The sequence below is a fragment of the Kryptolebias marmoratus genome, linkage group LG22 (genome assembly GCF_001649575.2).
Source record: "Kryptolebias marmoratus isolate JLee-2015 linkage group LG22, ASM164957v2, whole genome shotgun sequence".
Taxonomy (NCBI): Eukaryota; Metazoa; Chordata; class Actinopteri; order Cyprinodontiformes; family Rivulidae; genus Kryptolebias; species Kryptolebias marmoratus.
In genome coordinates, this window is record NC_051451.1 from 15,351,873 (window position 1) to 15,367,457 (window position 15,585).

At 37.2% G+C, this 15,585-nt stretch overlaps 1 protein-coding gene across 28 annotated transcripts in view; it reads left to right on the top strand.

Annotated features, from left to right (window-relative positions):
• Nucleotides 1–15,585, top strand: part of kcnma1a (potassium large conductance calcium-activated channel, subfamily M, alpha member 1a) — a 135,000-nt gene that overhangs the window by 88,819 nt on the left and 30,596 nt on the right. For 9 of the 28 annotated variants that reach the window (XM_037973469.1, XM_037973472.1, XM_037973473.1 and 6 more), the window contains 11 exons: nt 5,718–5,828; nt 5,940–6,045; nt 6,396–6,478; nt 6,570–6,639; nt 7,258–7,413; nt 7,940–8,049; nt 8,194–8,262; nt 9,404–9,415; nt 12,746–12,832; nt 12,933–13,009; nt 14,183–14,191. In XM_037973469.1, the coding sequence (XP_037829397.1) occupies nt 5,718–5,828; nt 5,940–6,045; nt 6,396–6,478; nt 6,570–6,639; nt 7,258–7,413; nt 7,940–8,049; nt 8,194–8,262; nt 9,404–9,415; nt 12,746–12,832; nt 12,933–13,009; nt 14,183–14,191 (890 nt within the window). The remainder of the gene's footprint in view (nt 1–5,717; nt 5,829–5,939; nt 6,046–6,395; nt 6,479–6,569; nt 6,640–7,257; nt 7,414–7,939; nt 8,050–8,193; nt 8,263–9,403; nt 9,416–12,745; nt 12,833–12,932; nt 13,010–14,182; nt 14,192–15,585) is intronic. The other 19 variants (XM_037973470.1, XM_037973474.1, XM_037973475.1 and 16 more) reach the window with 3 other exon arrangements.

Below are 15,585 nucleotides of genomic sequence, written 5' to 3' on the forward strand. Positions count from 1 at the left end.
AATCGGAAGAAATACGGAGGGAGTTATAACTCGACACGAGGCAGAAAGTAAGTTGGAATCCAGACAAGGTGTGGTTGTGTGACTCAATTTCACCCACCCCCTTTTAAGTTCATAGGCACTGGGGGTTAGTTATCTTGACCTTTTTAGAATAGTAAAGCCTGAGTACATTATGTCAAGTCACACTGCGTGACTGGAGACCTTGGCCATTAGGACACACCTGTCCATGTCCCCTCACTCTCTCTTTCATTCTTTCTCTCTCTCTGTTTACATTTTCCTCAATCTGCTTCTATCTGTCCTTCATTCAGAGCTTTCTTGAAGTCATTTTTGTGCTGTTCATTTTTTTTTATCCTCCTTGACACATCCTGTGTTGCGCTTTAATTTGATTTGGAAAATAGAGCTTTCATGACTTCTACACTTTAAGACCTAAACTATATTAACCTGTGGTGCTTCTATATAATACACGCGTCCAAAGTTTCTGAACAGTGCAGTCTTGTCTTTAGGGGTTCAGGAATAAATCAAATCAAAAGGAAAGCAACGAGTCATGAAATCCCTACGATCCACTTTTGAAAGATTTCTCCTGTAAGAAGATACAAAAAAAAAAAAAAATCTAAGCTCTGCAAGTGCATTATTATTGGTGGTCTTTTAAAGTATCATCAATCTCAATGACCATTGCAGGATACTTTCTTTTTCGTTTTTATTTGTTTTGCTTGAATTAGTTTTGCATGTTTTCTACTCCTCCTTATCTGCATCTAATGGGATGTTGTTTATGACCTGCAGTATTGTGGCTTTTTCACTGATTGCAAAACCCCAACGAAAAAGTCATCCTTCTGTCGTTTGTCTCTGCTGGCACATTGCATCATCAATGCCTGACATTACTCTGGCCCTGATCTTCAGTCAGATTCCACACCCTGAATGCTGGATGCCTCGTTCCCATTGGAGGCTCTCAATTGCTTTTTGCTTGCTTTGCTTGCTCGGGTCTCGTTGCTCACCTGGTTCTTGTGTTTGTGTGGTGTTGGAGTTTTGTCTTCAGAGGCCCCTTGTTTATCTATATGTGTGATCTTTGCTCCAGTGGACTGTAAAGCTCGTGTGACACTTTGATCGGTACTTATTGTGCATTACTCTCCTCCTCCCCTTGTGGCTCAAACCTTACTGATATTCAGCACAAAGATTTTTTTCAAGCCCAATGTGGTGTGTCTAGAACAGGGAGAGTAGTCGTCTTCCTTTCCTCTCTTTCTTTTCTCCTCTAATTTTCTGCTACTCTCAGCATCTGCCACTATCTGCCGTCTTCTTTTTCTCACTTTTTCCCAATCTTCCTCCGTCGTTCTGTTCAGTGAGGCACATTTTCATGTAGTCAGCAGGGTTAAGGAAAAAAAAAAGCCTTCGTTCAGTAATGTTTGCCTGTACGGAGATAAGATTGATGAAATGTTGTGTTTAGCCAGTGACTTCATCTCAGGCTCACATAAAGGTGCTGAGAGAAGCCCTTGTCAAATCTGAGGATAGTTTATCCAACTCTCTGTATTTCTCTCCTTCTACACCTCTCATTCGCTTTAGACATATGGAATCAATCATAAGATAACCACCAAAACGCAAAAGCTCAGAGGAACTCCACAACTTTGCACAACCATTTAGATATGTGTGTATGATCTAACTCTTATTAAAAACTGGTTTGTCATGCACGTTTAAGATTACATCTGAAGTTCAGTGCATTATCTTTTAGCAGCTGTCATGAAAACCTATCATGGAAATGAGATTAGGACATTACAAGTAACCGGCTGATTACAAAGCTTTTGACTGATGAGGTCATTGTGAATTATTTTAAACCCATCCTCTATGTAATTTCTGTGCCTGACTGCTGTCATTTCAAACAGACCTTTAAGGTTATTTGAAGGAGAGAGGGTCTCACTTTGGATCCAAACTGGGTTTATCTTTCATGCAACTGCTGCTTATAGTTCTCCGTGCAGTGTAGCATGCACCCCAGATCACAGTGACAGCTCTCAACCAGTGCGCTTTGATATAGTAATGACAAGTGTTGTGTTCTGTTGGCGCCCCACTGTACTTGGAGCCCTGTGGTTTCCATTATGACTCCATGGTTTCCATTAGCCCCAACTTCAGCCAAGGAGCTGGCACGAAAACTGACTTCAACCCTGGCTGAACTCTGGCAGAGACCTCTGAAACTACTTTTAGAGGGTTTGCAACTTAAAGTGTGTGGACTGAGATGTGTGCACACTATTGAATATAAACACAGAGAGATCTAACTAAATGCTACAAAGCAGATAAGGTTGAAATGGAAAAAGTGAAAGCATTTTAAAATATGTATGCATCTCTATAACATTATATTCAGAACTTATAATGCTGTAATAGTTCCTTGAAAGATGAAAGTTCTAGAAATTTCAACATCTTTCATCACTGACCTAAGGATTAGAGCAGTAGCAAGTGAGTGACCTCTGCTGTTGGTGTTTGAGCTCTGTTTGTTCTTTTTGTGTTCAGTGTATCCCCCAAAGACATCCTGGATGTTGTCTGCATGTTTTCTGTGCACGCTCTTTGATAACCCTTTGCATTTATGGTGATTGTGATTTTTTTTTTAACTTAGAGGTTTGGTGTTGCTTTAATAGTATTTGCCTTTTCTTCTTTTTTCAATGATTTTGACATGCTTTTTCTTTGTTTTGGCTTCATATAGCTTGCTATAGACAGTTGAACTAACAAATCACAATAACTAAAGCAGTTTTTTTGTTTGTAAATTATATATAGCTATAATCTAAATATGTCCTGTCCCCTTGTATAGAAGCGTGTGAATACTCAAACAGGGAAATAATATTAAAATGTCAAATGTTTCTTGCCAGACACTGCTGGCTTCTCACAAACATCTCAACTCATGACTGCGTAAGAACAAGTGGCCCTTTGCTAGCCGACTATGCAGTCACTGCTGCTCATTAGAGTCTCCTAGAGGACAGAGGCAACATCTGTGAAAACCATTATGACCTGCAACATCCACAAACTGTCATTTGCTCAATATGACTGTCACTTTACTTAGCCAAGTCCACTTCACTTTAGTTCTTCCCACTCCGTGTGCAGCAGGGTTGGAGAGCACCTTGTAATGTGGACTGTGGTTCTCATTTAACATCAATAAATATCCCAACTGCCTTTTAAACTGCCAGATTGAGTCAGATGTCAGTAATGCGCCATACAGTTTTAGGCATTCACTTTAAAAAGTTAACGGGTTCACCAGAACTTCCCTTTTGTGTATAAAAGAAAACTGATGATAAGAAATTACACAGGGAACACGTATGACCGCAAAACTTTTTTTTTTTTTTTTTTTAATTTTTGGAAAAAGTAACTTAATTCAGACTGTGTTAAGGTGTTCCAGTACCCAGGCACTTAAACTAAAGTGGTTCAATTGTCTCTTGGCACATCAAGCAGTGGACAAAGCTATTGTCATTATATAGATTGCCTTACAGGTCTCCATAGGGCAATTATGGTGTCTACTGAGTGTCAACACTAATTCATATCAATATAAGAGTTGGATTCAGCTAAACAAGATTTAACTGTAAGACTTCACTGGCAATATTTTATTTCAAGTTCAGCCGAGCAGCTTAGCTTACCTCTGAGCAAATAAAGGTTATTAAGTGCCTAAAAGTCACATTTGTGTTCTTAAATTACATCCACTGGACACTAAGATTTAATACTAGTTGGGATATTTATTGATGTTAATACTAATACTAGAGTTAAATCCACGTTTTTTTGATAATTAGGTACTTTATTGTTTAGTTTGCTGAAAAAAGTAAGGCACTAAATGGTCAATATGAATAATTTACTTGTATACACTGACATACACTTAATTAATTTCTTGTTTAACTCAGTTGAAGAGTCTTTGTTAATAATGACAGCCAGTTTTCTTTTGAATGATCCTTCCAACGAAAACATGGAAGACTCAGAAACTCCTCTTAAGTGACTGGATAAAGTCAGTAGACATTCATTTGTGGAGGTCTTTAGAGACTCTACTGGTTTCAGGTACAAAGTCTTGTTGACTTTGTTTTTCTGCAGCCACCCCAGTGTTTTCTTGTTTCCATGCTTTAGGCTGTTGACATGTTGAGGTGAACACCTTCACATCAGCCTAAGATCTTCCTCACACTTAATCGGTTTTCAGTCAGAGTTGTACTTTCTTTCTCAATCTTTCCATCTATCTTGTTTTTAGTCCTAGGTGTAGAAGAAACAGGAGACAACATCCCCACACGATGCTGCTGCCATGACTGTGCTTAACTGTAATGACTTTAATCATTAGAGCCTAATTTCTTCAACATGCATCATTGGAAAATGTTGGCAAATAGTAAATTATTTGTTTTATTAGACCAGATAATGCTGTTTCCTAAATTTTAGGACTCATGCATATGCCTTACAGAAAATGGCCAGCAGGCTGTCCTGTGCTTTTTAGTGAGGAGGGATTTCTATTTAACCACAAAGGCCTGATAGGTGGAGTGTTTTTTGAATTCTATTTATACAGATCATTGGCTTGTTTGTTACCCATTTAATGAAGGCCCTTGTGCCTTAATAGTCAGTTTACCTGTTTCTAGATCTGTGTTTCATTACATCGTTTATTTTTGTGCTTTTAGGCTCTTTAAATGCTACACTGAAGTTGTTTTATTTTGTCTTACAGGTCTACAGACCTTTTTTCCCCCCGTGACTTAAATTAGGCACATATAAGTTCTGATTAAAGAGACATTTCAAAAGCCTTTAAAAATGTAGGAAACAAAAACGCTCATATTGAAGGTTTGAAATACTTATATGTAATTTTTATTTAAACAAATAAATACAATAAGTTTGTCACCATAAGTCTGAAACATAACTAAATTTGAATTTTATTTGCACTGTATCAAGTAAACAAACCCATTTCAGTACCAACTGATTTGTTACATTCTTTATAAAAAAATATCATTTTCTGGTCTAGGACATTAAAATCTAACAGTTACAGAAGCACCACAGGTTTAATAACCAACAACTAGCCATGCTGCTCAGTGCAAGCCTCATCTTAAAGATGCATTTAAAGCTGACCTTTTCACTTCTGCAGTGCAGTCAGGGGACAATCAAGGACACAACCTCATCCCTAAAAATCATTTCAAACTAACCTCCTTCTCTCCCTTTCGGCTGTAATCAAGCTTGTGCAGCTTCTGACAGATTCCCCCACTGTAATGCACTGCAGAGTCCTGCCAAGAACCCGTCAAACACACTGAAGTCCTGTTTAGAGTTTTTGTCAACCACAGGCCTCTGAATCATTTTGAAAGGTTTACTAATGTTTTGTATAAAAGCATGATTATATTGATGTCCATGTCTTTGTCAGCATCCATTCTGCTCACAAAGGGGTGGTTTGGCTCCAGGGAAAGTTTTTATATTGAGAACGGATGACAGTCCAACCACTGTAGGATGTCTGATTATATCTTAGATTTTCTATAGTGGTTCAGAGTTGAGTGTTTGACTGGATTTGTCATAATGAATTTAACCACTTTCATTACATGGGGGAAAATGTTCACTTATATGGCAAAAATATCATTCAGTTACTTGTTTGCTTTGAAAAGGCATTTTTTGACATGTCTATAAAGCTTTCTTTCTTTTAATTTCAGTTAAATGTTGTATTGCTTTGGTTTGTCTGATTATCTTTGGGAGACATGCCAGTGTCTGCAGTTATTTATGTTGCCCACTCAAGAAGATGTCTTCCCCCCTTCCAGGCACATTGTGGTCTGTGGTCATATCACCCTCGAAAGTGTCTCCAACTTCCTCAAAGACTTCCTACACAAGGACAGGGATGATGTCAATGTAGAAATTGTTTTTCTCCATAAGTAAGTTCATTTTTTCCTTTATATAATACGGCGGGGAGCACAGAACATTCTGATTTATGTGAGGTACCCATACATGTGCTAAACCTGCTTGTCTTTTTCTTTATGTGCTAGTATTTCCCCTAATCTTGAGCTGGAAGCCTTGTTCAAACGCCATTTTACCCAAGTAGAGTTCTACCAGGGATCTGTTCTCAACCCTCACGATTTGGCTCGAGTGAAGGTACTGTCTGTGACTAAAGTCTCAAAGCAATAAAATTACAACAAATTCGAGACAGCCTCAGTTAAACTTATGTGTAGATTGAATTGAAATAAATAGAAGTCTAATTCAATTCAGCAAATTTATTATTTTCAAGCTGTTTGGCAAAACTCTATTGTGGCAAAATGATTAAATATGTTGTAAAATAACAAAAAACACAACAATTTCAGTTTTTTTTTTTTTTTAAATGTATTGTGTTAACCAGAGTTAAACAAATTCAATGTTCTTCAAGTACCACAATTTGAAGAGCTGCCTGCGTGTTACTATGTCATAACGTGCTTGTCCTTTAAAGTATTTTTGTCCTTCATGCGTAGATCGAGTCTGCAGATGCCTGCCTAATTCTAGCCAACAAATATTGTGCAGATCCTGATGCTGAAGATGCCTCCAACATCATGAGGTATCACCTTCTGTAGAATCTGAAATGATTCAAAAACTGACTTGGTGACATGTTGCATTTCCATGTTCAACACATCTGTCTGATTCTCAAGGGTCATATCCATCAAGAACTACCACCCAAAGATCAGGATAATCACACAGATGCTACAGTATCACAATAAGGTAAGAGTCAAAGTTTGTTCAGTTGACATATTGATGCTTTTACCAAATGATTTTTCTAAATGATGTACAGATTTACAACCTGTTTTGGGAAATGTAATGCTAGTTGAAATTATTATTATTATTATTATTATTGAAACTGTGGACATGTGAAACAATTTTTTTGTTTTTAAATTTTAACTTTCAAAGTATTTGGCTGGGCAGAGTTACCATAGCGTTGGAGTTTTTAAAAATAATATTCAGTAAAAAATGTTGTTAAAATTTTAGAAGGAAAAAAAATCTCTTATGATTGTTTTTCTCTTTTAGTTGCTCAACAGTTATATGCCAAATTGTTTTTTTTAAGTAGAAAAACTGACAATTTATAGGAATCATTTTTTTACATTTATATATTAAGAAAGACAACATGCTGAGTGAGCTTTTCACATGGTCTTGCTTTTAACAGTTTGTCTAGCTGGCGGTGTTCCCAACCAGTGCCAGCTTTCTTGCTATTTGTTAGCTGAAGCTCTAGATTAATCATACAAAAATAAATTTCCCTAAATGTTGAACTCTCTCCTTAAGAAATGTTGGACAATTGTAGAGTTGCCCCTGTCTTATGTCCTTTTTGTCTTTCGTGCGGTAAAGGCCCATCTGTTGAACATTCCAAGCTGGAACTGGAAGGAAGGTGATGATGCTATTTGCCTGGCGGAGCTGAAGGCAGGCTTCATTGCCCAGAGTTGTTTGGCCCAGGGCCTGTCGACGATGCTAGCCAATCTCTTCTCCATGAGGTCATTTATTGAGGTAACGCAGAGGGACAGATTCACTTGCATTATGTGTCCTTCTGAACAGACTCTCACATTTCACTTTTGTACCAAAGATAATTTTTTTTTTCCATTATTGAAGATGAGGTTAACATACGTGGATACTGTGCTGTAGGTTATCTTGTGACAGATGGTCTAGATCTATCAAACAGTACATTCCATGGGAATTTTGCCATCTTCCTCTTTTTTTTCCAGACAAATGCTTCCATTACTGTGTTTACAGTCGTTTTGGCAAATCATATTTTAAAGTGACATCCCATGTGGAATCTGTTCAGCGCTTTGTGGCTAAACATGGAGGTGCTTGCTTCTATTAAAGAGCTGTTCTCATGTCATAAAGATGATGGATCAGCTTATAATGACCAGGCTGATGCTTTGCAGGAGAACATCTGCAGACCACATTGGATTGCTGCTGGAGGGGGAATAGTGTAGCTTTTTTTTCCCCTTTGCCTTTTTTATCCACACATTTGTCATTTCCATGCTTTTCTTCTTTTCTTTCTCTTTGTCAGATTGAGGAGGACACATGGCAGAAGTATTACCTTGAAGGAGTGGCTAATGAGATGTACACAGAGTACTTGTCCAGTGCCTTTGTAGGCCTCTCCTTCCCCACTGTGTGCGAGTAAGTTTCACTCCACTTATGAATTATTTTGGGATGGTAATGGAGTCAGACAAACAGGGGTCTGTGGGGATGTGGAACTGTTTGAAAACAGCAGTCATCTACTTTTATACTTGTCTTCTCTAATGATCTGTGTTTGTGTTACAGGCTGTGCTACGTGAAGCTGAAGCTGTTGCTTATTGCCATTGAATTTAAGTCTGAGCAGAGAGAGAGCAGGTTTGTAAAGCAAATCTTTCTTTGGCTAACATCTGTTGAAACTGAAGTAATGACGAGCTACAGAGGGGTTTGTTTCAAGTGGCTTTTCTGAGATAAAATCTAGATTTTTTTCCCCCTTTAAGTCTTTTTTTGCAGATTTTACAAAAAAGAATCTGGTGAACACATAAGTTCTAGCACACTAGTACAAGTTTAACATTTAAAGTATATACTTAGGATATAGTTAAATAATGTAATAAGAATACAACAGGAAACATGAATACATTCAAGCAATCAGGTTTTTATTTATTTAAAACAAATGCATAATAATAATAATAAAGTTTGCAACACACATAAAATAAGCATGAAAAACATTTAAAAAACAAATCCACATGTAAACTACACTTTCAATGATAGATTGAAGAAAAGTGGCTTCAGAGAACCATGAGGCGAACTGCGCTGGAGCAACCTCCCATTTGCTGCACTTTGTTCTGCTACTTAAATTAACAATTTGTTGCACATTCAAATTTCATATTGTCTCCTCAGCTTGATTCTGCAGTGTCCCTGTTCAGTCTGTATGAATGCCACAAACTCTACATTAGTGTTGCCTCCATTGCCCTTAGCAACACAAAGTGCTATCGTTTCTGTTTTCTCAACTGCCAAATCCTACCCACCCCTCCACATTCGCCTGTGTCAAATGTTTTCTTTTTGTGTACTGACAAGGCTGCATGACCAGTTGTGTTTATAGGGATGCTCATTTTAACATAAGCACATGCAATCCAATTTTTTATTGTTAATATTCTAACAATATAGATGTTTATTCCTGTTTTTTTTCCAACCTTTTTTTTTAATAAATAATTCTTAAATTGAATTTAATGATTTAATTATTTTCATTTCCAGTATACTTTCAGGCCTTTTCATTTATTGCCACATTTTTCTGTGCAAGTCTCACAATTGTCAGAGGAAAACCATTTTTTATAAACATACTTTTTCTTGTCGTAGTCATAACAATTTTTTAGGTGAAAGGACCTCAGCATCGGACAAGCTTCATATGCTTGGCATGTCTAGTGAATGTGGAGAGAATTATTAGCGACAGTGTTATTATCCTCTTCCTTTTATGTTGATGATAACTGTTTGATTTGAGATTTTTTCTTGTTGTTTGCAGAAGCCGAAAGCGGTATGCCCTCTACCTTATCTTACTTCCAAAGTTCCACCCAATCTCCACCACTTTAAAGCCTCTGACTTTGGGAGTTTCCCCAAGGATATTTTTCCAAACACTATCTCACAGGCCTCTTTTTTTTCTGACTTTTTATGGTGTCCCTGTGCTTAATGCACTAACTTCTTTGCAGGCAGAGAGAGAGAAAAGAGAGAGGATAGATAAATTGGACATGTTTGTAGAAGTGCTGTTTTTTTGTCTTTGCTGTTGTCGGTGTACCAAGGCCAAACACTCACCCTCTCCATATCTACCTCTTATTTGATATTTTCAGTTTTGTCTTTAACCAGACCCTTTGCTTACTTTGTTTTCCTCACCTTCAGTTCTTTTTCAGTGCTGCTCAGTTTAAACCCTTTTGTGTGTCGGCTCTGAGAAGCTAAACATCCCACTCATTGGTGTTTTTTCTTTTTTTTTTTTTTTTAAATCATTGCCAGAGCAGTACTTTGTGGGTCTTTGTCTCAAAATCAGTGACAACTCTGTATATGCATATCTCTTATCAGATGCGGTGTCAAAAAGCACTAATCATCTGTTGCTCTTAATCTTGAGATAAATTGACTGATTATCTTCCATTGCTACAGGCAGTGGTTGATACAACAGCATGTTTTGTCCAAATGAATTTAATATATCAGCATCACCTCAACACTTTCTTTTAATAACTTCACACACTATTAAAGGCACACAGGTGCTGAATTTGGATAGCGTTAGGTTTATCCAAACTAAAGTTTAATTCACCTGCATCGCATTTCACTTTTGCATTCCATGACCCTCTCATGTTCTCAGTGCTACATGTGTATCCATCTGTGCATGTCTGTGTGTCTGAGTACGTGTGACTACCTTGAGAGGGAGAATTTGTGTGTGAATGTGCATTTTTTTTAATGTTTTGTGCGTCTCAGCCACCATGTACAGTCATGCTCGTGCGTCTCTCGAGTAGATGTTCTTAAGTGAGGTCACTTCCTGTCAGTTTGGTGTTTGAGAAACAATCCAACTGCACAGAAGTTACTGCAACCGTCTGCATCTACGTACCTGTCCTTATACCTGTACTGCAGTGGCTATGCCTTTCTGTTTGATTACTGTCCTCTTCATGCTGTTTGGTAACTGCATGCAACAACACAATCACATAAAGGTGTTTAATGCTTGCCTTGTTGCTCACAATATGAGGTTTTGATGCTTTTTAAGCCTTAATACACCAGTTTGTACCTAATTTAGGTATAATATCATGGATTGATGTGCCTCTAAAATCTCAGATTTGGGCAGCAATGTTTGTGGACCTATCCTAATGAAATTATTTGTTTTATTTTTTACTAAAGTGCATGCCAGGTGTAATGCCTGTATACTCCTGGGGGCCATTTAATCTGAGGGAATGTTAGATCCTATTTTACTTCTTTTGAGTGTGGAAAGAACAATAAGATCTTGCATGACTGGTGCAATTTGATCACATCCCAATATGTGTGTAGATTCAATTGCTCCCTAAATGTTTTTTACATACTGATCAACTGTATAATTATGACCACTAACAGGTAAAATACTCAGAATGCTACAACGGGATCTTCTGCTGTTGATGGCATTTTGACACTTCTCACACATCTAAATCTTTTAACAGAACAACCACTCCCCACTCTGACTTACAGTGTTCCCCCATGTGGATCTTCAGCAGGACAGTAAAAAAAAGTTGGAGTTCTGCTAATAATCCAGTCCACAGAGACCCAACCCCACAAATCACAGGGTTCAAAAGTTCAGTTGCTAATATTGCCAGACATCCTAAGACATCCCCAGTTGTTCTTTGTCCATCACCTGACTGGCCAGATATCAAAAGTGGGACCTACTCCTTTCTGGCCGGGTGGTCATAGTATTATTGGTGATTGGTGTATTTAATTTTTCAATGTAACTTATTTTTTTCTTGAGCTCAGAGGAAAGATGTTTTGTGTAAAATGCCATCATAGATAAACTACCCTTACTTTCACCTTTACTCTACATAGATAAAAACCTTTGTCAGAAAATGAATTGCTGAAATCCATAGAAGAGTTTTTAAAATGTCTAGATTTAAATTGTTTTTTGTTGGAGTTTTTTTCAGTTGCGACCTACTGTCGAAAGAGATTTTCTAAAAACTAATCGTTTTCAAAATCTTTCAATATTTTTGTAAATTAGAAAAAAAATTAGTACTGGGGGAAAAAAAGCAAAATACAAAATCATCTTTCACCTGGGCTTTTAATTTGAGAAGTGTAACTTTTAGGTTTGTGGTTTAGTGTCTTAATACCTTAGTTCACACTCACATCATTGATGACTGTTGCCCACAGGTAACCATTAATGACCAGGGTGTGTGTGCGTGTGTATGCGTGTGCGTGCGTGCGTGCGTGTGTGTGTGTGTGAGTACAGTATATATGTATGGCGTGACTCTTTGTTGTAGTCTAATTAATGGGGAATGATACAGCCAATCACTGTAAGTGTATATATAGTGTTTGAATTGAGCCCACTTACAAAAAATGGTCTAAAATATCCTGTGATGCATTTTAATGATAGTTGTCTCTTGAAATGTTTTTGAAAAATTATATAACTTAAGTTAACATTTTAATTTAGGGGACGATTAAACTTTTGTTCTATTTTTTTTACCAATTGTATTTTTCAAAAAAGCAGTCCAATATAATATTACAAAGCCATAAATATTGTTAAAAAGAGCTGTTCATTCCCTTGCATCCCACTGTCAATTACTAACCAAAGCAACAGCTTTTACTGTACATTCTCTATACAGCAGCCATGTCTCAGTGGGCATCATAACATCTGTTTTGCCTAGATGACTGTATTTGAGTGCTGAGACTAAAACCACTCCATGGCCATAACTTTAATTCTTTCTGCCCTTGTCCCTTTTACTTGTGCCTCTCTGTCCCTCTTCTCACCTCCCCCTGATCAATCCAATACCATTCTGTAAAGAAAAGAATTAAAATTCAATGTTCAGTCATAATGTTGTACATTCTTGTCCATCCGTGTGGGTATCACATCTGCAAATTGATCAAATTCAGAGAAAACGATTCATTTGTTTTAGCTCCAAGGCAGTAGCGCCACATCACAGTGGAGTAAAAAGGGAAACATTCACAGTGTTAGCGTGCTGAGAATGACAAAATATATATATTTTAAACAAAGAGAAAGAAATTGAGTGCCCAGATTAACTCAGACTTGGTCAAGATAAAACCTTTAACAAGTGTGTGTACCATTCCTCTTGATTAGCATTTTGTGGGCATGAAATGAGTGTTGTCCAGACATTAATAAGCTTTATTTGTCTGTATGTCTTTGATTACCCAGCATCCTCATCAACCCGGGCAACCATGTCAAGTTGCAGGACGGAACACTGGGATTCTTTATTGCTAGTGATGCCAAAGAAGTAAAGAGGTGATCCAGCTGTCTCACTGAACAACTAAGCCACCAGTCTTGTAAAACTGTCAATTTGGTACCTTTAGGATGCTGAATACTTTCACTCTGTCACTTTTAGAGCATTTTTCTACTGCAAAGCTTGTCATGATGACATCACGGACCCCAAAAGGATTAAGAAGTGTGGCTGCAAACGACGTGAGTAATTGTCTTTATCCTTCACCCTCTGTGCCCCTCTCTTCCCTGCTGCCTCACTCCAAAACTTACAAATGAAGGGTTTGTCTGTATGTTTTTTAAACATTAGGTTTTACTAGTTTGTGCACAAGTAAATTTGGCTCTCGTTGTGTTCCTGTTGTTCAGTTTTGTGCAAATGTGTTTTGTTTTGTTTTTTTGTCATACCATTATACTCATTGGAAAGTGTTTGATATGGGTCCCATTTAAGCTGTCTTAACATCATTAGTCCAAACTTTCATACTTTGAATATGTTTAGATCAAGTGATCATGTTGCACTTTTCTTTGAGTGCTAACAAAAAAAAAATCAGTACACCAGCTCAGGTGAAATGTACATAAGAGGACAAGAGAAACATCTAAAATGGATGAACCAACAGCTCAGAAGCCAAATCCAATTTTCAGCTAAATTTCAGAACATTTAAATATAGTATTTAATCATATTTATATGGTTAAAAAAAACATGTAAGTTCCTTGATGTGCTGTTTATAAGACAATAGTGGAAAATATCACACATTGTGTTATAATCATCTAGAAATAAAAAGGCACTAATTTTTCAGACGTTTCATAAAACGTCGTGCAGACATGACATCAATAATGTTACATGAACATACTTACAATTCTCCTTTGTCAGGACATGTTAGCCACTGTATAAATAATTCAGGTGAATGTTATTCCACAAAAGGTCACAGGCAATTACAGTAAGCAGGCGACCGCAGACAACAGCCTGGTTTAAACATATTATCACTAGTTTCCTCTTTTTCTTTTTGTCTGTGTCATTTAAATTATTCACACATTTTGTTTTTACTCTGCCAGCATTAGAATCAGCTGACCACTCACATTCTAGTCCTGTGTACTGTTTACTGCTGTTTGCTCTCTTAATTTCTTCAAGTTACAGAAAATGGTGTTGGACGCAGCTTTATTTTTAACGTTCTTCTTGCCAAAAAGAGAGCTACATTTAGAGAAATGACAGATCCATTAGTGCAATGGAATTCTGTCTGTATGTTCTGATTTATCATGTTTTGTTCTCCTCTATTGTTTTTCTTTTCTCATGCTTCTTTATGACCAGTGACACACTTTTGATGTATTTCCTTCCCTGCTGCCATTGGAAAACACCACTTTATTTTAACTACTCACTGGTAGTGATTTATTGTGAGTAAAACAAAAAAAAAGAAAAAAGAAAAAAAGAATGGGTGTCCTATTACCCAGAGTGCAGTGTGTTTTATTTATTTATTTTTCCTCTTCAGCAAATAGTATATTGTATCTATGTTGCATGTACCAGTGTAGCTTTTGCATCCTTCTCCTCGCCTCTCATTTTTACACTGTGCTCAAACCAGACCTAAGCCAAACCAGCAGAGAATGAGTCAGCGTCAGGCTTTTTCGTCTTAGGCTCGGTTAGTTGATACTTGCTGGAAATGACTAATAAAACATGACCTGATTCGATGTGACTGATGACCTTTGCAGTTCTTGGTCACAATTTAGGCATCAAACTTATCTCATCATTTGCGTTTACAAGCCAATCTGCTGCAAGTCTCTTGTCATTATTTTTGATTTACCCCCTTATAGTGCAAAGCTCAAGGAAAATTTCGGCCACGCAGAAAAAGAAAACAATGAGATGCATAACTGCTATCGTAGATGCAAAGAAGCAAATTAATAAGAACTGCTCAGATTTAAACAGATTTATTTCTGTCAAAAGGAGTTTTGTGTAGATGTTTTTTTTTCCAGGGATCAGAAATTGTTTTTGTGGAAGTCTTTACAAATATATATACATATATATATATATAAATTTTAGCAAGCGAGGCTGCCAAAACACAATCAGAACATTCTGTTTTCCCTCTTGGCCTAATTTGCTGTGATCTCAGCCCATTTCCTAAACTCTGGCTGAGGTTTTGGAGATCATCACTTCCTTTCAGACTTGAAATGTCACTGCAGCAGTCTCGTGCATTTCAAATCTGGACAGTCGTCAAGCCCCTTTTTTTGATTTAACTCCCTGCACCGGGTGAAAAGTCCATGAGGAGTGTTCAGAATAAATGTCATAGCGTCCAGTTGCCACTAGATGGTGATACTCTACTAGTCCTGTGCAATAATATAAATATGTAAATTGTGATGTCTGAGAGGAAACTCAAATCCCCTGAAAGCTGTTCAGCAAAAATACAAGGACCTGATGGGTGCGTTTCATATATTAAAAATGTGACCAAAAATTTAGCACATTTTACATACCCTAAATGTTTTGAGTCATTTTGTTCTCCTGGGTGTTTTATGTTTACATGATACAAAAATGCTCAAAAGTCTTGAGCCAGTATCATTTTCTTTGCATTCTTGCTGAAAAAAAAAGCTTTTGAAAGGGGATGTATGTCCGAATGCTGCTTTCTTTGGGACATCCTTTACATTCAACATAATGCCTCGATATGCTGGTGTAGATTCTCAGTCATCCAGGCCATGGTAAATTCAAAAAAAGTTAAAAAACAAAAACAACTGGACTTCTATTCTGTAGCTGAAGACGTTTCGCTTCTCATCCGAGGAGCTTTCTCAATTCAGAAATAGAG